At 39.3% G+C, this 25,216-nt stretch overlaps 1 protein-coding gene across 9 annotated transcripts in view; it reads left to right on the top strand.

Annotated features, from left to right (window-relative positions):
• The window catches only part of LOC122846989 (NACHT, LRR and PYD domains-containing protein 12-like), a 626,610-nt gene that overhangs the window by 563,058 nt on the left and 38,336 nt on the right, over nucleotides 1-25,216 (top strand). For 2 of the 9 annotated variants that reach the window (XM_044144317.1, XM_044144318.1), the window contains exons 4-9: nucleotides 2,676-2,795; nucleotides 5,556-5,634; nucleotides 5,794-5,992; nucleotides 6,136-7,927; nucleotides 8,371-8,544; nucleotides 12,443-12,616. The exons of 3 other annotated variants lie outside the window; for them this stretch is intronic. In XM_044144317.1, the coding sequence (XP_044000252.1) occupies nucleotides 2,676-2,795; nucleotides 5,556-5,634; nucleotides 5,794-5,992; nucleotides 6,136-7,927; nucleotides 8,371-8,544; nucleotides 12,443-12,616 (2,538 nt within the window). Of the gene's footprint in view, nucleotides 1-1,651; nucleotides 1,743-2,144; nucleotides 2,542-2,675; nucleotides 2,796-5,555; nucleotides 5,635-5,793; nucleotides 5,993-6,135; nucleotides 7,928-8,370; nucleotides 8,545-12,442; nucleotides 12,617-16,309; nucleotides 16,357-16,505; nucleotides 17,461-25,216 lie in introns of those variants that run through there. 4 more of the 9 variants (XM_044144320.1, XM_044144319.1, XM_044144328.1 and 1 more) reach the window with 4 other exon arrangements.

Below are 25,216 nucleotides of genomic sequence, written 5' to 3' on the forward strand. Positions count from 1 at the left end.
TCTACTATCAGTCCACTAGATGGAGACATGGAGCAACATTTACATTCACTGATTCAACCTGAACAACAGGAAGTATTTTTAGTTCACAGTAATTAAACTCTACAATGGAGAAGATTAACTGTTTAATAATCTGACTGAAGAAACGTATTTTAACAATATTTTTTTATTTTGAAAGGGAGCAACAGGAAACTGTTGATTCTGATTTTATTGGTGGAGATAAAATTTGATACCAGGTAACAAAAATATGAAGCATTTTGTTCAGAGAAGAAAACAAAGAAACATCAGCTGTTCATCATGTTGTTTGATTCAAGTTCATCATTAATCTAATAATCCAGTAGATTAACTTTCAAAAAAGAAGAGAGATTAAACTTTGAGTTCAAATCATGGAGAACGTTTTCTCCAAACATCAGAGAGAAGAAACAAGCAGGAAAGTTTCTGAAGACAAAGTTCAGCTAGGAAACAAGACAAACTTACAGTTTGTTCAAACGATCCAAACAGATGAAGAAGAACATCTGAACACCAGACTGGGGTCACGACCCGGTTGGATGGCAGGACGGTCCAGACAGCAGCAGAACCTCTGGATGTGGATTCCACCCAGATCAACATGATCACATTGGCTGCTGGAAGAGACGACATCAACAGTTTGGGGTCTCCAATGGTGGATTGTTGGGAAAACTGAGAGCATCAATTTACTGGACTGAACTGGAGATTAATAATAAAACATGGAGTGGAGTTTTCTTCTCTGTGTTTTTGTGTCATTAAGGGATTGGAAACCAAATCTAAAAGAGTTTGACTGGAAAGTAAAAACCAGATTTAATAGAAGTCCATTAAAAACTTTCATTTCCAGGATTCCAACCACAGATCGATGTTGGAGGAATTTGTGGAATGGTCGGTCATCACACACGTCTTCTGGGACTGACCACAAATAAAAACCTTCTGGGAGGAAATGAACCAGGAGATTGAGGAGATTCTGAGGACAGATCTCCTCATGGAGCCTCTTCTATTTCTGCTGGACATAAACACCAAGGATTTACTCACTAAAGATCAATGTTACATATTGTTGCACATTCTGCTACTAGTAGAGAGAAAGACAATTACACTAAACTGGATTAAACTCTGTTCACCAACTGAATGGAGAAAAAACTGAAACATGAAAACATGATGGAGCGTCTGACTGAACAACTAGGAATGAAAATAGATAATTAAATATGTAGTATAGAAAATATATAATGGATTTGAAAATGAAATGTTTACTTTAGAAAATAAATTTTTAGTTTGCAAAATAAATATTTATTTTGATGCTAAGTATTTAGTTTGTATAGGTAGTTACTTTAGTATTAATAACATTATGAAAATATTAATTTGAAAAATGCATTATCACATCTTTCTCTTTGAGATGGTAAATAAATTATTAAAATAATGTTCTTAATTTTTTTATTACTATCAATCATCACTACGGTGATGATCAAAAGTAAGTACACCCTCATTTTTATCAGAACTTCCTCATGAAGATTTTATCAACCTGCCTCTGATTTCACCTCAGAGCTTCAACTTTCTGGTTCTGTTGCTCTGAAGGAAAAAACTACAAACCAGGTGAGCTGTGACGTCATCAGTTATGCAACATCCGTCACATTTACTTTCGATTTGAATTTACCTGTTCAGGTGTGGCTCCAGTCTTTTGGTTGGGTCTCAAATCTGTTGTTTAAATTTTTTTCTTTAACTTTGGATCGTTTGAACAAACTGTAAGTTTGATTTGTTTATTTGTTGAACTTTTTCATCACTTTAACTTTTTAATGATTGTTTCTAATCTCTGATTTTTGGAGAAAAGTTTCACTTTTGATTTCGACTCAAACTTTAATATCTGCTGTTTGAAAGCTAATCTACAGGATTATTAGATTATTGATGATCTGGAATCAAACAACATGATGAACAGCTGAAGTTTCACTGTTTTCTTCTCCGAACTGTTTCATGTTTTTATTTCCTGGTACCGAACTCTAGTCTCCACCATTAATGTCAGCAACAATTTCCTATTGCTACCTTTCAAAATAAAATGTTATTAAAATGAGTTTGATTCCGTCAGATTATCAAATAGTTAATATTTAATGGAGTGAATAATCAACTTGTAGAAATGAATATATTTTGGAACTAAAATACTTCCTGTTGTTCAGGTTGAATCAGTGAATGTAAATGTTGCTCCATGTCTCCATCTAGTGGACTGATAGTAGAAGTGCAGCAGCTGATGGCAGCTTCCTCTGCCTCTCTGCTGTCTGACTGCATTCACCTGACACTGATATGAAGCAGAGAAGAAGAGCCAATCAGAGGAGGAGCAGCTGATCTTTTTCCAGCTCTAATGATGTAAAGGATGATCAGAGTTGATGTGCAGATGAATGATGTGTGTTTCCTCTGCAGGTGAAGGTAGAAAGTGTGTGTGAGCTGATGTGAATTCAGCAGCATGGATCAGTGTGAGGACAGAGAGGAGGGAGTCCCTCCCTCTAAAACCACTCTGTGTGGGGAAGATGAGAGCCAGAGCAAAGGTCAGAGGTGAGGTCACCATCTCTAACTGTCCACAGCCCTTTTCACACAGCGTTCACTATATCAGGCCAGAACAGACGTGGTGATGAAGCTGCTGCTGCTCCTCTTTGCTGATTAAGTTTTAATCATCATGTTTCTGTCAGGATCCATCAGAGACTCAAACCAGAACCAGAACCAGAACCCAGCTGTGTGTCCTTTAAGAGTGACAGGTCAAAGGATGATTTCATTGACTTTAAATCTCCTGGATCTCCACCATCAGAGAGGTGAGATGTTTCTAACTGCTGTAACTGTTCTGTTTATATCTGTTATTGTGACCATGTGATGATATCAAGTTCTGTTGGGTTCTGTTGTCATGGAAACATCAGACTGAATATCAGGTTATTTTATTTTCATGGCTTACATCAATGCACATGGTAACATTTCTAGTTAAAGACGTTCTTCCCTCAGATCCATGATGTGAAAGATCAGCAAGTTAAAATCATTTAAACTTTAATAAAGTGTAAATATATCTTTGGGAAGCTGACAGAAAAACTCACTAAGATTCAGTCAGATCTGGTATCTATTCTTAATACCTGCAGTTATATAGAATAAAGCCACGTTAAGCTGCATAAAATCCTCTTATGTAATATTACAGCACCGGCTGCTTGCATAACTAATGATTTGAGTTACTTTGAATAGTTTTGATTATCAGTCCTGCTTCCTAATAATTAGTTGTTATTTCAGAGATTTTACTGCTGCAGGTTCAGACTAAACCTTGTACTGTCAACATGACCAGGACAGAAATGTTCATGTGTATAAAATATTTCATTAGCAGCAGAACCAGGATGTTATTATAGAAGATTATACTGAGTTAATTAATCTGAGCTTCAACATCTGCTGATGAAACATATTGTAATAAAAAACTAAAATATAATCCCACAGTCTTCATGTTAACATCAGTATAAATAAATAAAGTCCAATGGGATCATTGGTAACACAACAACTAATGAAAGAACTTCAACAATTGAAACGGATCCATTTAATTCCACATTATCTACCCAGAACTTCTAAACGTTCATCTAGTTAACAAAAATCTCAAAATCTGACCTGATGATTCACTCAAATCAATTCAACCATCATTCAGGTAGCGACACTGCCCCCTACTGGCCACTTAATGACACCATAGATAAAGAATTACTGCTGATGAATAATAGGAAACAATATTTAACTAGAATCAACAAACTTTTCTGCTAAAATAAATGTAAAGAACAAATAAAACCTCTGTACACACAAACTACCTTTGAACCACAAATATTTCATTGCATTTTATTCTGTTTTGCATCAACTAAACATTTAAAAATAAAACAGACTCACTTATTTAGTCCATTATTATTTTGGCACTAAAACAAAAGGGCTGCAGTGAATTTAATTTATAGGTTAATATTTGGATTGTTCTCTAAATCTGATTACAGACAGATTGATGCTGAAAGAAAAACATTTTTATAAACTTTAAGATTCCAGTTTCACCTCTGAGGTTTAAACATCATCCAACATGGCGGATCATCAACCATTTCTACAGTTAATATAAATAATACCTCATGTAGATCTGATTCAGAACCAGATGGTCTCTAACGGACCATCTGGTTCTGATTGAAGCTCCATCAGATCCTCCTTGGATGGTCAGAGTGGAAATGATTCCTGGTTCTTCTCCATGTCAGAACTCAACACTAAATCACCAAACTTCTCTCAGTCATTTCAAACCATCATGTTGGTCTCAGAATCAGATCTTTCTGCTCTTTAAACAAAGCTGGACATTATTCAGAAGGATCAATGATCAGGAATATGTTAGAGGATTGGACCGGTTCTGATGGGAATCATTTAGAACATCAACTTCACTCTAAGTAATAATCCTGTAAATTTACAGTAAAATACTGGCAGCTACAGATTCCAGCATTTTACTGTAAAGTTGTTATCTGTACCATATTTACAGTATGTTACTTTTAAGGTAAAACAATATAAATACTGTAAAATAAATTGTAAAATTCTGGTGAATTTAGGTGCCAGTTATTTGCTGTAAAATTACATGTTCAACACTGTAATAAAAATATTAAATTAATTTAATGTTATATTAAATACAGTGGTGAAACTAAAGGAGTAAAATACCTGCATCTGTAGCTGCCAGTATTTTATCTCAGGCTTATTTTCACCACACCATGCACTTTATCAGTGAGTTCTGGGAAAAACTTATTAATATTACTGTCTTCATTTTACAGTAGAATATTAATAATAAAAGTGATAAAATTGGTGCAGTTTTAAAATGCATAATTATTAATTTACATCACAAAATTGGATGAGAAAACATTCTGTAGAAATGACGTTTTATTTAAAGGCACAGATATTTACAAACCATTTATACAAAAGGTAATTCAAGCACCTTTCCAGGCCTCATGGAATTAGTTACAAAAACATAAACCTGAAATGTCAAGAATTGGTCATTATTGAGAAAACATTGTTACAAAAACTGAAAAGTTACAGTTTCTAGTGTCTTTGTCTGAGCTTAATCAATCATTTTTTTACAATCTTAAGGTTTCCAATATAATGTTATGTAAAATGACCACATATCCAGGTCTCTTGGTATTGTTTAGGACAAAAAATAAAACCAGTTATAGTTTATATTATAAAATACTTTTCAGGGCAACACAACATGGGATTCTGCATTTATTATTTAACAGTCAAAGTGGTTCTTACTTTTTAAGATGCAGGAGAGGAAACCATGGAGCATGGAAAAGCATAAAAATGTCAATTAGACCTTAAATGAGTTGAAACAGAATTATTTCACAGAAACAAATGACAACTATTAACCTGAAATGACACTAAAGGTGCATCAGGTTTTTGATCAGAAACATGTGCATCACTGTCTGCAGTTTCTTTTGCTCTGTTTTTATGCTTTAAGGATTTTAATGTGAAACTCTTGGTGATTTCATCTGTGAATACTGCTGCATGAATATTTCCTGACTTTCTAATTGTTCCTGGTTCCTCCACAGAATGGACCAGCAGATCTCAGAGGTTCCCAGTGGTCAGTCTGTCCAGCAGGATCAAACACATCTGGACTCCATATTTATGGTCTGTATATGTATAACAACAACTTTTCCATGAGTTCTGTTCAGTCACCTTCATGCTGCACTTTGTAGACCAGAGGACTGTCAGCCTGTCAAACGTCCATCTGGTGTTTTGCTGCATGATTTCACTCTGATGTTTCCTTCATCTAATATTCTGTCACAGCTGCTGGAGGACAACATTGTCACTTTTATGAAGAACGAGTTAAAGAAGATCCAGAAATTACTGAGTCTAGATGATGATGAGGTGTTGGAAGGTGAGGATAAAAAGCAGAGGAGGAGCAACAGAGAGGCAGTGATGAAGATCACACTAAACTTCCTGAGGAGGATGAAGGAGGTGGAGCTAGCTGACCGTCTGCAGAGAAGTAAGAGGATTTCTACTTACATTCTACATGATGGATAAATCGGATATTTAATGATGTCTCAAGAAATGGAATCAGATTTATTCAAATCATCTTCATAAGATGGCTTTATTTATTTCCTAATTTTACTTTTTGCTTTAATTTAGGATATTTTGCTGCAGTTTGTCAACATCAACATAAATCTGGTCTGAAGAAGAAGTTCCAGTCTGTGTTTGAGGGGATTGCTAAAGCAGGAAGTCCAACCCTTCTGAACCAGATCTACACAGAGCTCTACATCACAGAGGGAGGGACTGGAGAGGTCAATGATGAACATGAGATCAGACAGATTGAAACAGTATCCAGGAAACCAGACAGACCAGAAACAACAATAAGACAAGAAGACATCTTTAAAGTGCCACCTGGAAGTGATCAACCAATCAGAACAGTAATGACAAAGGGAGTGGCTGGCATTGGGAAAACAGTCTTAACACAGAAGTTCACTCTGGACTGGGCTGAAGACAAAGCCCATCAGAACATCCAGTTCATATTTCCATTCACATTTAGAGAGCTGAATGTGCTGAAAGAGAAAAAGTTCAGCTTGGTGGAACTTGTTCATTATTTCTTTACTGAAACCAAAGAAATCTGCAGCTTTGAACATTTCCAGGTTCTGTTCATCTTTGATGGCTTGGATGAGAGTCGACTTCCTCTGGACTTCCACAACAAGGAGATCCTGACTGATGCTACAGAGTCCACCTCAGTGGATGTTCTGCTGACAAACCTCATCAGGGGGAAACTGCTTCCCTCTGCTCTCCTCTGGATAACCACACGACCTGCAGCAGCCAATCAGATCCCTCCTCAGTGTGTTGGCATGGTAACAGAGGTCAGAGGGTTCAATGACCCACAGAAGGAGGAATACTTCAGGAAGAGATTCAGAGATGAGGATCAGGCCAGCAGGATCATCTCCCACATGAAGACATCACGAAGCCTCCACATCATGTGCCACATCCCAGTCTTCTGCTGGATCACTGCTACAGTTCTGGAGGATGTGTTGGAGACCAGAGAGGGAGGAGAGCTGCCCAGAACCCTGACTGAGATGTACATCCACTTCCTGGTGGTTCAGACCAAAGTGAAGAAGGTCAAGTATGATGGAGGAGCTGAAACAGATCCACACTGGAGTCCAGAGAGCAGGAAGATGATTAAGTCGCTGGGAAAACTGGCTTTTGATCAGCTGCAGAAAGGAAACCTGATCTTCTATGAGTCAGACCTGACAGAGTGTGGCATCAATATCAGAGCAGCCTCAGTGTACTCAGGAGTGTTCACACAGATCTTTAAAGAGGAGAGAGGTCTGTACCAGGACAAGGTGTTCTGCTTCGTCCATCTGAGTGTTCAGGAGTTTCTGGCTGCTCTTCATGTTCATCTGACCTTCATCAACTCTGGAGTCAACCTGATGGAAGAAACACAAACTTCTAAGAAGTCTTTTTCAGTTGCCAAACCTAAACTAAAATCTCTCCATCACAGAGCTGTTGACCAGGCCTTAGAGAGTCCAAATGGACACCTGGACTTGTTCCTCCGCTTCCTCCTGGGACTTTCACTGCAGACCAATCAGAGACTCCTACAAGGTCTGCTGACACAGACAGAAAGTAGCTCACAGACCAATCAGGAAACAGTTCAGTACATCAAGAAGACAATCAGTGAGAATGTGTCTGCAGAGAAAAGCATCAATCTGTTCCACTGTCTGAATGAACTGAATGATCGTTCTCTAGTGGAGAAGATCCAACAGTCTCTGAGTTCAGGAAGTCTCTCCACAGATAAACTGTCTCCTGCTCAGTGGTCAGCTCTGGGTTTCATCTTAATGTCATCAGGAAAAGATCTGGATGTGTTTGACCTGAAGAAATACTCTGCTTCAGAGGAGGTTCTTCTGAGGCTGCTGCCAGTGGTTAAAGCCTCCAACAAAGCTCTGTAAGGACACAGATTGTTACTGCAATTATTTTTGATGGATAGAAATCTGCTGTTGATTATTTAAATCATCATTAGTGGATTTCTAATATTCATTCATGTTTCATTTTATATACTGATGCACTTTCTTCAGCAGCTGGACAGAATGATGAATATTAAAGTAGCAAAATTCATCTTTATGCTAAAATTGAAGTTGTATTAATTTTGTTTATTGTGTTTTATTGTAATTCTTTTTTAAACCTCATTGTTGCCTGTAGATCTTTTCTTCAAGGTTGGAGACACAACTATACAATGAATCATTTCACACCAAAGACATAAGCATGTGGAAAATAAGTTCTTCTTTTGACTAAGAAAAAACTTTGTTGAATGGAAAAAATGATTTTTACATTTTTGTTAAGAATTTGTAAGAATAGTTTAATAACAGATTTTTCTCTCTGTCTCCTCAGACTGAGTGTCTGTAACCTCTCAGAGAGAAGCTGTAAAGCTCTGTCCTCAGTTCTCAGCTCCCAGTCCTCCAGTCTCAGAGAACTGGACCTGAGTAACAACAACCTGCAGGATTCAGGAGTGAAGCTTCTCTCTGCTGGACTGAAGAGTCCAAACTGCAACCTGGAAACTCTCAGGTAAAATGTTTTTAATCCTGGTGAAACCAGATTTCTGTCCATTACATTCTGTCAGTCATGATGCAAATATTATTTCAATAGTAGAGTAAAATAATAATAGATGTCTTACTGTGAGATGGGTAACAATACTAACTCTGGACACACAAACATGGCTAGTTTTCTTTTAGTGCAGCCTGAATGAAGAAGAGAGATATTTAGATAGGTTGGGTTCAGGCTAACATTGATAGTGTAGCTGTGGAAACTTAACAGTTTGCTGCATCCTGGCGCACACAAGGAGCACTATTGCAGATCCTTCCTCCCAGTAGTTGTTAGATTTCCTAATCCATTGTTCATGTGACTGATGTTGATTTTTATTACCTACAGAACTGGAAACTCTCAGGTATGGAGGAACCTGCTGCAGGAGCAGCAAAGGTCTAATAGAGGAGGAAGAGGGAGAAATGTCTTTAGTCAGTCTGCTGGGAAATATTTAATTCGAAACTAAATTTGTAGCTTGACAATTAAATATATAGTTTGGAATGATGGGATTTATAAGTGTATGAATAACATGGTGAAAATATAACTTCATGTTCTGAACATTCTTTTGTCTCTTATGACAGTTGAATAACTAAAATTATTACTGTTAATTTTGACTGTAACTTTGGAAACAGCAGCCCATTTAAACTGTAGGAATTTTTCACATGGTCCTGTATGAACCTGGGAAACCGACCCATCTAATGGAACCACAATAACATGGTAGTCAGAGCAGCAGGGGTCCAAATATAGCTCCATGTGGAACCAAGAGGTTGGAGAGAGAAAATCAGTTTGAAACTGTTTCCTATCAGAGTTCAGTTTGTCTCTCTGTCTTCACAAACCAGGAGCATCATGGGCTGGGCGGGGCTTCCACTGACGGACCTACTGAGAAAATACAAGAAGCTGATTGGCTGATGGACAGGAAGCTAGACTGTTCAGAGAAATTACATTAATAGATATTATTGGCATTAAAGAGATATGGCTGAGAGTAATTGTTAATTCTAGAATAAGTGGAAATGTTTCAGTAACAGGAAGAGGAAGAGGATAAGCAACATGTTAAAATAATCATATATATTCAGAGAAACAAGTTGACGATTTTATATAAACTCAGAACCTTCTCAAAATTCACTGTTATACAAACCACAAGAGATTTTTAATCTAAACAGTCATTAATATCTTAAATAACCCTTTGAAGTATTTGAATTAATATGATTAATTAGTATTGTCACAACAAGATTTTATTTCCTTTTGGGATCAATGAACTGTTTTTTATTTGAATTCGAGTATAGCAGTAGAAAGAAGAATAAATAGCACAACAAAAGACAACATAATTATATATAAAACTGTCCCTTAAATCAGTGTTTCCCAATTCCAGTCCTCAGGCCTCCCTGCCTGCATGTTTTAGGTGTTTCCCTTCTGCCACACACCTGGATTGAATCTTTGGGTGATTAACAGGCTCCTGCAGTACTTGGTGGCTGCAGAAGATGTCATGCAATCATTTGAATCAGCTGTTCTGGTATAGAGGCACATCTAAAACATGCAGAGCAGGGGGGCCCCGAGGACTGGAATTAGTGATGGCCAAATGAAGCCTCATGAAGCAATGAAGCTTCCCGGCCCTTTGCTTTGCCCAAAAGTTCATCACTCGATGCTTCATTCATTCCTCATTAGTGACATCTGCTGTTGAAACTGTGGCCTTGTCACTCAGACAGACATATTTAAAAACAATTAGTAAATGCAACACTGTCTCAAAGTTTTTGTCAATTTCACGTTTAGTAACAGGAGAGTCAATTAAATCCTATTTAACAAATCTTTTTTAGTTATTGAAATTATTTGGAGCCAATCCTGGTATATGTTGACTGTTAGTGACTGTTTTGTCATTGACTGATTTGACAGTAAAAATTTGTTTTAGTGTACTCAGAGTGCAGTGCTTGTGGAGGCAGACAGTTTTCTTCGAGGTTTGATTTGCCTCATGAAAATGTAAAATTCTTCAAAAGTTATTTTTCTCGGATTTCTATTGGCTCTCTGATCTGATCCCTTATATTTTTACTCATCAGCCAGAATTTTACTTTTCCAACAGCTTTAAGTCTGTTTCTGCTGTTAGAGACTGATATATTTTTGCAGAACAAAGAAATAGTGGAAATTTCAAGAAAGTGAGAATTTTGTAGATGAAAGGTATAATTATTATTTAAGAATCTTGTGAATCATCATCTCAAGTTTTCCCTGATGTCAGATTAGTTTTTTCTTCTTGCTGACTCCTTTTCAATAAAGTTTATTTGTGTAGCACATTTCAACAACAATCCAGTGCCAAAATGTTTTATATAATAAAAACACATAAATATAAAGTCACAAAATATGCCATAATTAACCATTGAGAAAACTGGTAACAAACATTACATTTTGATGGGTGCCGTTATCAAAATCATTAATACACATGAACTATAAAAGGTTCCACTGCTGAAGACAAATACTCCTCTCATGCGATCAAGCAGCGGCTCATCACGCTTTTATTTTGAAAACCGACACGCAAAAATGAAGCAGTCACGTGACCCATGCAATGCGAGACCTCGTTTGTTGCCGGTCACATGGTTTTCAGCAAGACGACACAAGCCTCGAATCAGGGCTTCAGATAGACCATCACTACCTGGAATTGGGAAACACTGCCTTAAATCAGTAAAGAGGAACATTGTTGACTGGAATAAAAGATAAACATTTTGAAGAATTGTTTAATAACAGATTTTTCTCTCTGTCTCCTCAGACTGAGTGGCTGTAACCTCTCAGAGAGAAGCTGTGAAGCTCTGTCCTCAGTTCTCAGCTCCCAGTCCTCCAGTCTCAGAGAACTGGACCTGAGTAACAACAACCTGCAGGATTCAGGAGTGAAGCTTCTCTCTGCTGGACTGAAGAGTCCAAACTGCAACCTGGAAACTCTCAGGTAACTCTGGACACTTGACAAATTGCTGCATCTTACGTGCAAAAAGAAGCATAATTACAGATCCCAGCAGTTCTTATTTATCCCATGTTAAAAGTCTATCCATCTTAGGGTGACCAGATTTGGGTTTCTGAAAAGGAGGACACTTTTTTTTTGTTGGCGAAAAATAAATGTATTTATTGAAATAAATAAATATTGTGTCTCGTTACTGACCTTATACTGCTTAACAGTATGGAAAGCAAAGCTGCCTTCTGCTGCAGTGACGGCTGCACTGTCTGACTTTGTCACAAAGAAATCTGTGATTTTAGCCGAAGAGCTTTCGTCTCTGGCTGCTTTCGCTTGCTTTGCTGAATTCACGTGCTCTTGCAGGTCGTTGGCACCTTTATTTGCCACAGACACATTAGTGCCTACCTTACACGTCAAACACTCCGCCTCATAGGGATCACGACCTTGACGAAAGCACGGGAATCTTTTCTTTAATTCCTCCGTAAACGTACACTTTCATTTAGGCATTTTTGCCGTAGAATCGGCGGACACACATGTTCTATCGCCTGTCACACTTAAGGTTTAACTAGTCTAGCGGCCGGTGTACAAGTCAACTCAGCTATCTTTACTTTTCCCACACAAACTCGAACACATAATGCAACGTGATTGGATTTGAGGAGAAGGGCGAGACTAATTTGCCATACAAAGAAACCTGGAATGGAGTAGTGGAACGGAGTGGCAATGTAATCACAATGCACTGTAAGCTATGTAATGTGTTTTGAGGCAGTTGACCAAAATCCCGGACGATTTCTAAATTCCCCCCGGACATTTTTTTAGGTCTGAAAAGTAGGACATGTCCGGGAAAAAGAGGACGTCTGGTCACCCTAATCCATCCATCTGCCAGCCAGTCAGTTCAGACTTTGGTTTCTACCTCAATGTTCTCATTTTCTCATCATGTGATGAATTGTGTGTCTGCAGCTTATCAGGCTGTTTGGTCTCAGAGGAAGGCTCTGCTTCTCTGGCCTCAGCTCTGACCTCCAACCCCTCCCATCTGAAAGAGTTGGACCTGAGCTACAATCATCCAGGAGACTCAGGAGTGAAGCTGCTGTGGGCTGGACTGAAGGATCCACACTGGAGACTGGAAGCTCTCAGGTATGGAGGAACCTGCTGCAGGAGCAGAGAAGGTCTGATAGAGGAGGAAGAGGGAGAAATATCTTTAGTCAGTCTGCTGGGAAATATTTAGTATGAAGATAAATATTTAATTTGATAATAAAATATTTAGACGTCTCATCTGGAGGCAGAGATCATTACCCAGTTTTCTGGAATATTCTCCTGACTAAGAAGTAAAATTAAAGAATGGGATGGGTTTAATAGTTTAATAGGGACTCTGACTAAATTAATAAAAAAGAAGTTCAGTTATATTTCCATGATGATCTACTGATGACAGAAAGGATTTTAAAACAATATTTGATGGAGCTTGTTAAAGGAAGAAATTCTAAGTTAGCTTAATTTTGGAAAAAGCTTGGCTCTCTCTTCCTTTCTGGTTCCCGGGTCCTCCCGGCGAGCAGCGTGTGGCAATAAGGAACGACGATGCGTGATGACGTCACAGAGTTTAATTCTCAAAACAAGCAACGTATGAATTAACAAGAAAACTGCAGAGTTACAGAGACATACATTCTTTACCTGAGACAAAAGAGATAGAAAAGGAAAGATAGTGAAAGAGGCAAAGACATGTCTTTGGAGAAAGCTGATGCCAAAAAAGGCAGAATAGGGCAGCTATCTGAATTATTATTCCTGGGCATGGACTTTTATTCTGGAGGTGTGTCTTGACTTTTTAATGTATTCAGAAAGGCGTGCCTCTGTTTTAACCAACCAGAAGCTACCTTTGGACACTCAGAAAACTTAGACCTTCCCTTAATTTCACGCCAAGATCAAAGGCCACTTTTGTCTCCGATAGGACAAAAGAGCAAGAATCTGTATCCTGGCCCCATGGGCCTCTAGGGCCACCTGAGCAAATAGAACCTTAACATAAGACTTCACATATACCTGTGAATTTTGGAGTGTCTCCTTCACAAAGTTAAACTCAGTAATTTGGTTTAAGGAAAGATTACCTTCACAAAACCTAGTTTTTGCTCCTCTGCACTCAGCATCTCCAAAGATTTGAATCTTTGCCTTATCACATAAATCCTAAACAATTTTGTAATACTAAACAACACATTTTCATTCAAACAATTTTCATTTGATTCAGATATTATCACAGATAGTACAATTTTCAAATACATTCAGCATTCACTATTCTAAACTTAGATAATACACTTTGGTTAAAAACTTGCTATTAATACTTAGAAAAATGTCTTAGAAATTAAATGTTGATGATCTCAACATTCTATGTTGTATTTAGTTTAAACCATGCCAGATGTGGTTCTGGAAGACCTTTGATGTTCTGTGAACCAAACCGGCTTCCCTCTCCCGGAGATACTAATCTTACAGCCTCCTGACCTCTTGTTGCACAAGAGGAGCACCACTGAAAGATCCCCTTTGTTCTGCATTTATTTCCTGTTTTTTTAAAAATACTTACCATTCGAATAGTTTAGTTTTAAATCCTTAACACAAACCTGTTCAAAATTAAGAAATTTGTTCAAAATAAGAATGTTCAATATACCTTTTACACATGGGGTAAGATTAGCTGTATTAAGCACTAAAAATAATCATGTTTTCTTAACAAGCTCCAGACCAATCAGCCAGAAAAAACAAAGATGAGAAGAAAAGTAACTCCATGTTGGTCAGATGGATGATAAATCTAAACTGTCACAGAGAGAAAACACAATAAAAACATGATTTATCTGCAGCATTGATCATTAAATGGCACATTACTGATGTATTAAAATTAAATATGATCGATACACTTAATGATATTATATTAGCCATTAGGTAAAACATTCAGCAAGTACTTTTACTTTTAATACTTTAAGTATTTTAAAATATTTATTCAAGTAAAAATGTTAATGTGGTTCTTTTACTAGAGAACATTTTTGTCTGTTTATTTGTACTTTTACTTCAGTACATTGTTTGAGTTCTTTCTCCACCTCTGGTGAACAGCCAGTAGGTGGCGCTAGAGTCAGGAGGAGGCAGCCTGGAGAAAAGGCTGTTCCTCCCTGATCTGTTTCCAAGCAGTCAGAGTGTAGAAGTTGAGAGCTGGAGAAGTTTCCTCCTGTTGCTGCAGCAGCAGAGATGTTCTGCTTCATGGACTAAATCAGGTTGGAAAGAGGAGAGATCTTTACTGAGCTGCTGGATAAAAGCTTCTGAAACATTTCAACTCTTTCTGGAAACTAATGAGACATAAAAACAATGGATGTTTTTACCATCCAGACCTTTAGAACCAGTTCAGCTCAATAATTCAGTTGTTTCTGTGGAAGATGAACAGATTTGATGTGAAATGATGAAATTCTTCATTTCTATCTGATGTTCCAGCAGATCTGTAGAAAATGGAGCTGCAGCTCTCAGATATTTCAGTCGTCATGTTTTCTATCAATGAATCCACTGATTAAAGCAGGAATCTCATCTCCATGTTCTCCTCCAGAGGTTCCCAAGGTTTGTTCCTGGAAGCTGCTGCTGGTTCCTCCAATCCAGGCTCCGCCCCCTTTAGAGGAAATCTGTCCATATATGGCGCTAAGAGTCACCTTGATGCTGCAAAGCTTTGTTCAGGGATGAGATGTCAGGATGTTGGTGTCAGTCTGTTCCAGGCTTTAGTTGTTCTCCTCATGAGGAGCTGAAGTCTCTGACAGGAACGTGGAGCTGAACAGGAGAAGAACTTGAAGTTTCTTCTTGGCCTCTGATTGCAACAGCAGGACAATCCAACATTTTAGTCTGACTTCATCTGGAAATATTTCTTTGACCCTGAATCAGTTTGAAGGCAGGCCAGCTCCTCATCAGAGCTGAGATCTTCTCTGTCCTCCATGCTGGAAATGTAGAAGTCCAGCAGCTCCTGATCAGTGACATCAGAGCGTGACATCATCAGTAGAATGAGGATGTAATTTCCCTCTCAGAGCAGCTTGGAAATCTGAGAGGAAAGATGCAAACAAAAACTCTCTGGACTGTTGGATCTGCTGGTTCTGGTTCCAGAAGCTCCTTGGACTCTTTCACAAGCCATTACTGCAGCTGCTGGATTCAGGAAGCTGCTTCTTCTTCTTGGTCTCATTGTAAATGTGTGCAGCGCCACCTGGTGGTGTTGGTTGGTAGAGGAAGTGCTGAAAGGTTGGAGGTGTTTGTCAGAGGTGTGTGATGATGGAAGCCTCTCCCTGGTTTGTGAGTCTGAGCTCAGAGATCAAATCTTTGATTCTTGTTGAACTCTTTGTTGAATGTGATGCAGCTTCTCCTTTTTAATGTTTGTATTTCTGGATATTCCAGTGAGGCCACAGCAGGTTTTCAGCAGCAGGGCTGTTTAGTGTTTCATTCCTTCATCTGTGTGTGGGAGTGTGGATGGAACAGGTATCCAGGTGTTGTGTCAGAGTTTAGATTGATTGTATTTTAATGCTGATTATTAAATCAGGTTGAGCTTCCAGAAATGTTTCCTTAGTTTCCTGATGTCCTTTTAGGCTTCAGTGAGTTTCTTCAGGTTGTTACTGAGGGATTTCCTTTCTCCTCTCTGTTGGAGCTTTTCCTGTGTTTGGAGAAATGAGTTGTGCTGCAGCAGCACCAACTGTCCTTCCTACATCCACTGCAGTTTGCAATCCAAATGTTGGACTGTTCCTGTCTCAGTGGAGGACAATGTGTGTCTGAGAGACATGTAATGTCCATGTTTGCTGCTGAAAGAGACTGATGGTCTGACCCCCCTCCTCCTTTCAGGGTGGAGCCTGCTGGAGTCCGATTCCTGACACCAGGTCCATGGAGATGTAAGTGTGTTTTTCATCTGATTCATGACAACAAAGCAGCTCACATTCAACCATCTTCAAACTGTCACATCACTCATTCAGGAGTCATCATCAAAGTGTCAATAAATGATCAATAACTGCAGCTGGATTGTGTTTGTTCTCTCCATCAGATTCCTGTCAACTCACCATCGACACAAACACAGTGAACAGAAAACTCAAACTGTCTGAAGACAACAGGAAGGTGACATATGTGAAGGAGCTTCAGTCATATCCTGATCATCCAGACAGATTTGATAACTGGTATCAGCTGCTGTGTAGAACTGGTCTGACTGGTCACTGTTACTGGGAGGTTGAGTGGAGAGGAGGAGTTGAGATATCAGTGAGTTACAGAAGAATCATGAGGAAAGAAAAGAGTAGAGACTGTTGGTTTGGATGTAATGATCATTCCTGGAGTCTGAGATGCTCTGATGATGGTTACTCTGTCTGGCACAATGACATACAAACTCGTCTCTCCTCCTCCTCTGTCTCTCACAGAGTATCAGTGTATGTGGACTGTCCTGCTGGCATTCTGTCCTTCTACAGAGTTTCCTCTGACTCACTGATCCTCCTCCACACCTTCAACACCAAATTCACTGAACCTCTGATTCCTGGATTTACGGTCTGGCCCATTTCTGGTTCCTCAGTGTTTCTGTGCTGATTTGAGTCTAAAGAGTCTAAATATTTTAAATATTTTCTTCCTGTCAGAGAAACTCTCTCACTGTTGAACAGATAGTTCAGTCTCTACAATCTATTTCTTGGTGAAAAAATTCAGATTGAATCCTTGGAAACTTTTTATTCTTCCAGTCCTTTAAATATGGAAGCTGGAATTATTCCAGGATTATTCCAGGATCCTCATGTTTTTCTGTTTGTTTCCATTCAAAGCTTCACACTGAATATCAAGATGTTGTTTTTTTCATTCATCAGATTTCATTGAAATGTTGATCAGTTTTTCTCAATCACTGATCATTTTCTGTTTCTATCGGCTCCTATTTTTCTCAACATGTCAGATTTGAATATTAAATCTTCCTTTTGTAAATTTGCTGCAGTTTTTCTTCATGTGTTTTAAATAAAAACATTTTTCTTCTGCATTTAGTTAATTTGCTGCTCATTCTGTTCTTTTCCTGGTCAAATTTAAATATTTGCATTAAAATGATTTTTTCATCAACTCTTCCTTTCAGAAAGTCATGATTTAAAGTAAAACATTCCCATCCCATGAAGGTCAGAGGTCAATGCTTTGAAGCATAAAGTGGCAAAATCTTAATATTTCCTGTTTCATTCAGGACTTCTACCTGAAACTCAGTCTTTTGCAAAAGGAGAAAACATAGCAAACCACTTCTCCAAGGTGTTCACCATGCATTCTGACTCTCTGCATCAGAACAAGTCTTTTTATTACAGAACAGAGCAGGAATGGAATGTAAAGGTAATAACTCAAAGAAGATAGAGAAAGGTAACATAGGAACTAACACACAGGCCCTTTAAGGAGTATCCCTAGATTTAGAGAGCAGCTGCAGCTTCAAGGTCTAAGGAAAAAGCAAGTTTTGTCTTTCACACAATTTAACAAACTACTCCTTTCTAGGGTGTGAATACTAAACATGTAAATGAAAAACAAACTAGTAAACCTACAAATGTAAGAATGATAACAATACATAATTATCCTAACATTTCCCTCCTTTTTATGATTGTTACATAAAGATTATGCAAAATATAAGAAAAGAAAAGGAAAAAAAGTAAAGAAAATTGATTACACATTTTTTTTTTTTTTTTTTTTAGAATAAAGATACATACTACATTAATATATAAAGGAATATAATGTATAAGAAAAACAGTAAAGAAAACAAAGAAAACCAAAAACCAAATGCATATTTTCATCACTAACACCACTTGTTTTCACATTTTCAGTGTAGGAGTCATTAAGCAAATGATTTAATCTGTTTATTTATTACAGGACATTGTCACATGTTGTTGTTTTCATTTCATCTTCATTCTTCTGGAGCAAAATGTAGTCTTCATCTGTGTTAGAGGTTACCCTGACCATCTGATAGCTGATCATGCTACGAAAGCATGGAAGGATGCAGGTTGTAAAAAGACAGATTAGGATCAGTACAGTCAAGATGGGTGTTCCAATCTTTAACAAAAGCTGCCACCATGGTCCAGAGGTGAGCCAAGAAACAAAGTCAAAGGGTCGTGACCCCTGAGTTGCACTGTTCACATAGTCCTTAAGCTCTTCCAATTCATGTAGGGCATCATGAATAGTTCCTCCAGTTCCTGTTTCATCAGGGATGAATGTGCAGCATGCTGATCCTATGATCTTGCAGACACCTCCTTGAGAGGCTGTGAGAAAGTCTAACACAACACGGTTTTGCAGAACCATGTTTCTCAGCGCAGTCAGCTCTTTTGTGGTGCCGTTAGCTAGCTGGTATGTGTTGTTGATGAGGCGCAGCAAGGCATACCTGTTGATCTCAACATGATCGCGAACTTCAGCTACTCCCACCCATGGGAATAGGCTCTGCATGAACTTTTCTCCGCCGCCCCAGATCTTGAATTTCCAAGGAACTCCAGAGCTCGTAGTAAGGCCTCCCCATCTTTGAACTTTCGGCATGATGTCTCTTCTAGTGCGGAAGTGTCCATGGCTGTGAGCGTCCTGAGCCTTTTTCAGGAAGGCCACTGGGCTGGAGAGGGGAACCAGGGCAAACAGTCCTCCCCAATTCCTGGGAAGAGAAGCATAAGCAGTGTGTCCACACAGAAAATACCAGTCTGCCATTGTCCTGGATCCTCTGTCTCCTGGGACGATGGTGCTGCAGAAAGTGAAACGTTAACGTACCCTGATCTGGCTGCTGATGTCGAACTCTCGCACCTTGAGAAGGTCATAGCTGGAACACTTACGGTCATGCTTCCATCTTTTGGAACAAGCAGCACTGGCATGGTTTGTTGCATAGCAGTCTTCACAGTCAAAAGAGTCTGCTTTCTTGTCACAGAAAGTGTAGATTTTGTTACACAGGTTCCATGGGACAGTCCCCAAAACGGTAGCGCCATTGTTATACACACAGACACCAAGGGCTCCTGGCTTAAGACTAGCCAAAGAGATTACTTCTGGTAGTCGGAGGTCCATCTGTGGCAGGGGCATGGTGTCACCTATGGGGGAACACAAATTTGTAGCCAGTGGTGCAAAATGTAGGTACTCACTGGGAAACACTTTGGAATAGTTTCGGTTTTCCCAAATATTCTTGCGAGTAGATGATAGGGTGTAGCCTGGATGTGTGCTTGCTCCATATAAACAGACTTGTTGTTCAGTTATGTTTCCAGGTCCCAGACCAGAGTTGAGTGTGGAGTAGGGTAGCTGTGCACACACATAGCAGTTGGTCTTATTTTCCTCATATGCAGTCCTGTTCATCAGTTGCCACCACAAGTTGGTGCTGTAGTCATGTGGATGAGTCTGGATGGAGGATGTGTCTGCTTCTCTCCTTATCCTGTTGAGAGTGAGACCACTCCCTCTGCAAAACAGTTGACATGCAGCAGTCACAACACAGTAGAGGATCCACCTGGCATGTGGAGACCCCATTGCTGCTCAGAATACAGAGATGTCAGGACCTCCAGCCTAGCAGAGTGAGGATCTGTCGAATTCTTCTGCTGACGTTGAGACGAACTGTCCTAAACGACAGAACCCCTTTGAAGTCAGGCTTCCCCGTCACTCTGATTTAGGGGTCTAACACCCTCTGTACCTTACAGTGACTGAGATGTATCCAACTGGGTCTTTCAGCAATCTTTACAGCAGTTGGTGTGGTGATCAGCACTTGGAATGGTCCCTCCCACCGTGGACTGGCCCAGCTCTGTCTTTTTATGACTTTGATATACACCCAGTCTCCTGGCTTGATGGGAGGGGTTTCCTGTGGGAGAGCAGAGTCAGAGGGCAGTGAATTTGCATTTGACACCTCTTTCTGTCTTAGAGTCCTGATCATATAATCTGCCAATGTTTGCTCCTCGTCTGCTTTCTGTAAATCTGCAGAAAACATCGGTAGTCTATATGGTCTTCCATATATTATTTCAAATGGTGTTAGTCCTTCCTGTGTGGTTGTAATTCTCATGTACAACTTTACCAAATCTAAACATTCTGGCCATGGCCTGTTAGTTGTTTCCATACATTTTCTTAATCTACTTTTTACTGCTAGTTTAGCTGGCAGATGTATGGCCTGCAAAAGGTTTTTAAGTAAGGATGCATGGGTGACTGGTTTCCCTGTAGATGTTACCATTCCTCTACGTTCCCACTGTTTTGCAAAATAGAATAATGTCGAAAACACATACTGACTGTCAGTGTAGACAGACAAATGTCTGTCCTGAGCTAGTTCACATGCTCTTGTTAAAGCTATTAATTCTGCTGCCTGTGCTGAGTAGGTGCTTGACAGCTTTTGAGCTTCAATTATTTTATCAGGTAAAGCAACAACAGAGTAACCTGTCTGATTGTTTCCTGTAAGATCTTTTGAACATGACCCATCAACGAACCAAACTTCTCCAGTTGGTAAAGGAGTGTCTTGTAAGTCTGGTCTAGGAAGTTGTAAATGTTCAGTAGCTTCTAAACAGCTGTGTGGAGCTCCATCATTAGGCAACGGAAGCAATGTTGCGGGATTAAGGATTGTGCATCGTTTTATTATGATGTGTGATTGAGACAAAAGTGTTGCAGTGTAAGATAGATGTCTTGCTGGTGAGAGCAAATTCATTTTACTTTGCAATAATAAAACATCTACAGCATGTGGAACTAGTAGTTCCATTTTGTGAAACAAAACTATGTCTGCTGACATATTTACTGCCAGTGCTGCCGCACATACTGCTTGAACACAATCTGGTAGGGATTGTGCCACTGGATCTAGTTTCTTTGAGTAGAAAGCCAAAGGCTTCAGTTTATTTCCATGACTTTGCAACAACACAGAAGTCATGAACCCATTTCTGCAATCCACAGTTTGTACAAAAGTCTTTTTGTAATCTGGTAAGATCAAAGTTGTTGTCTGTATTAATGCTAGTTTCAGTTCTTTAAATGCTTTATCAGCTTGTGGGTTCCAAGTTATTTTCTCATTCATGGCCATAGGTGTGCCATGAATTAAATCCTGTAACGGCTGAGTTTTTTCAGCATAATGTGGAATCCATGCTCTGCAGTAGTTACAAAGTCCAAGGAATGACATCATTTGTTTTTTAATTGTAGGTTTTGGTGCATCAGCAATTGTTTCTTTTCTTGTCTGCTGTATCTGTTTTCCTTCAGCAGACAGGGTGTGACCTAGGTAACTGACCTCTCTTTTTACCCACTGCAGTTTATCTTTGCTGACTTTATTGCCTGTTTTACAGAGGTGGTGCAGCAGTGCGAGTGAGTCACTTCTGCACGCTTCTTCACTTTCTGATGCTATTAATAAATCATCAACATACACCATGAGCTGACTTTTGTTTGATATTTGGAAATCTGCTAAACAGGCCATAATTGCTTGGCCAGAAATGGATGGGCTATCAGCGAAACCTTGAGGTAATCTGGTATATGTATATCCCTGACCTCTGTAGGTGAATGCAAACCAAAACTGTGAGTCTGGGTGGATGAGAACCGAGAAAAAAGCATTGCTGAGATCAATTACTGTGAAGAATTCATTACCTGGTTTAAGCGAGTTTAGCAGTGTGTGGGGATCTGGCACATTAGGTGCTCTAGTTTGTACTGCATCATTTACTGCGCGTAGATCTTGAATCATACGCCAATCTTTTTTGTTTGCTTTTTTAACTGGGAAAATAGGAGTGTTACAGGATGAGTCTGAACATTTTCTGATAATCCCTCCTTTTAATAATTCTTCCACAACTGGCTTAATGCCTTCCAGTGCTTCTGGTTTTAAAGGGTATTGTTTCACTCTAGGCCTCCAGTTAGTTTTTGCTTTAATTTGTACTGGTGGAATTGAGCTAAGTAACCCAACATCAGAGGGACCTTTTTTCCATAATTCTTTTGGAATCTCAGCTAGTTCTTCCTCCTCTTTTTCTGTTAGCAATACATTAGCTTGTCATGGGAGTGCATGCACTTGGGCTGTGCCTGTTACAACCTCACACAGCACTCATCTCCAAAGGTCACAGCTGGGGCTGTAACTCCAACCGTCTTCCTCTTCTGCCCTGTAATCAGTGGCTTCAATGGCCATCTTAGTTCGAAAACCAACATCGGCCCACAAAATGTTTTCTGGTTTAAACAATGAGATATGAGGTGCTGCTGTTAATTTATACATTTCAGCAGAGGGAGAGGGTAGGAGCACAGATGCAGCTGCATAAGATCTCCTATCAGTGTATATGGCTGTTATGGCCACATGAACAGGTGTGATTTCTAGGAACTTTTGCACATAGTCATCCTGGGGATTAATTAGGACATTCATTGTGACATGCAATTGACTATGTGGCATTTCTTCTTCAGTTTTAGATAGTTGTGCTCTAGCTTCTCTAAGAAGCTTTCCTGGAACATGTGGATTGTCAGTGGGTCTGATATCATACGAGCAGTAGAGTTTATCTTCCTGCTGAACCATATACAAATCAGACTGATTCAATCTGTGTGCTCTCATTCCGTCTTTTACAGGGACCACTGCTATTCCTAATTTTGTCATCAGATCTCTGCCTAGTAGGTTTATGGGACATTTAGGTGACAGCACGACAGATGTAATGATTTTTACTCCTGTTTCTGGGTCTAGAATAGGTATGGGTCTAGACATGCTCTCTCTGTGTGTTTGTCCATCTGCAGATTTCACCCAAATAGAATCATGTGCAGGTTTTACACCTGGTATTTTAGTTTTTATAACTGTTCTGCAGGCACCAGTGTCACATAAAAATTCAACTTCTTCTCCATGAACCATTAGAGTAACATATGGTTTATCTTTTAGAGCATTTAATAAATCCCATGCTGAACAAATGTCCACCATTTCATCAATTTGGTCTGTTTGTGTATTTTGTTGAGGTGTGACAGGCTCTAGTCATGCTGAGGAATTTGACCTTGGTCTCCTATTTCCTCCACCTCTTCTGTTATTTGATTTATTTTTTGGACATTCTCTTATCCAATGGTCGAGAGCACCACAGTTCCGACAACCATCAGAGTTTTGTGGAGAATTACCTGGGGTCCCAGATAGGGATCTTCGCCCCCTGTAACTCCCTTTGCCTCTACCTCTTCCTCGTCCCCTGTGGGGGCTCTGGAAAAAGGCAGAGGTTTCTGATTCTTCAAAATCATCCAGATGAAAAACATCCGAGCCTGTTTTATTCTTTTTAACTACTTTTTCAGCATGGCGTGCCCACGTCATCAGTTGCGAGACTGGGGCAGTTTCAACTTCAACGAAATGTTTCCTTACCCAGCTTCTAATTTCAGGCCGGAAACTGGACAGTAAAGCATTTTTTAACTGCTGTTGATATGCACTGTTTGGGTCGTCGTTAGACGTGATCCCACTATGAATTTTGAATTCTTTTTCAAATCTAAAACGAAAATCATCTACCTCTTCTCCAGTTTTTTGTTTGATTCCTGACAGATGACTGTAATTTGCTCTTTTGCGGAAAATTGTTCTAACTCTCTCACATAATGGGTCCCACTGTGTTTTAAAAGCATCAGAGAATTTGGGGTTAGCTCCTTGAGGGTATGGTATTGGAAACAAAATATTGTTGTCATCAGTTGCTTTCCCTGTATAATTTCCCCTTACTTTTGCCCAGTCTTTCCCTAATGAGGACATGGCTGTTTCTCCCACTTCCACCCCATTTAGTCTATATGAATGAATTAATCCAGCCATGTCTTCTATCCACTTATCGGGGTCTTCTGCTACAGGTGTTATACCTTCCACAGCCTTCCTGGCCTCTTCTAAAGTCCAGGGTCTGAAAACATAGATGTGTGGCTGACCATCTCTAGGATTTGGGTTTGGGACCTGGATCATTGGATATTGTTCTGTCCCTTCAAGGCTGTACAAAACTTTTGGCTTTCTGTTCTGCCTCAGGTTATATGAATGTCCCTGATCGCTGGGACCTGCACCTTCCTCCTCATATAACGGTGGTGGGGAGACAGGCAGGGGTGGGTAAAGTTTAGTTGGAGTATGAACTGACAGTGGATCTGTAGTTAGATCAGCTGGTGGGGATTTTGCAGGAATGAGAGTTGGAGAAACTGAGGGCAGTGTGGCTTGAGCACGCGAGGGAGGGGCCTGCACTGCAGCTAGTATGGGCTCATTATCTTCTGGTTTTACAAACAAAGTAGTGGCTTCCTCACTTTTACTTCTTTTATCTTTGTTTTTCTTAATTTGTTCTCTTCTTTCTATAGTTGCATCTAGCCATTGTTTTGCACATTTCAGCTCTTTCTCTTTTCTTTCTCTCTTCCTTCCTTTCTTTCCTGCGACGCTGCTTTCTAATATTCCCACTAAAATTTCCCATTGTTCAATTTTAAATTTTCCATCTATCTTGTATTTCTTTTTCCATTTTGACATGTATGTCATGCTACCAGGAAATCTGGACAGCATGTATTTTTCATCTCCTTCGAGATCCTCAGCAAGTGAGGAATTACAACAACTCTTGTTTCCCATTATTTTAGTACTCTGCGATTTAGTTTAATAGGTATTTTGTGCTTTTCTTCAAAGAAAGTGCTCTAAGTGAGCGCTTAGTGTCCCCTGAAGAACAGGCTTCTAGGTCAAACTAATTTTGACCCGGTTCTTCACTTTGGATTCTAATTCCGAGGACAGAAAGTTTTACTTTCAGAGAATTAAGCACCATTCATACACATAAACATACACACAAATTCAAAACATCCTGCTGGCTTGAGGTTTGTCCTTAAGGGGACCTCATAAAAAGGAAAGGGGGAAGAAACTCAGATTTTTATTTATTT

The sequence above is a fragment of the Gambusia affinis genome, linkage group LG17, assembly GCF_019740435.1.
Source record: "Gambusia affinis linkage group LG17, SWU_Gaff_1.0, whole genome shotgun sequence".
Lineage (NCBI taxonomy): Eukaryota > Metazoa > Chordata > Actinopteri > Cyprinodontiformes > Poeciliidae > Gambusia > Gambusia affinis.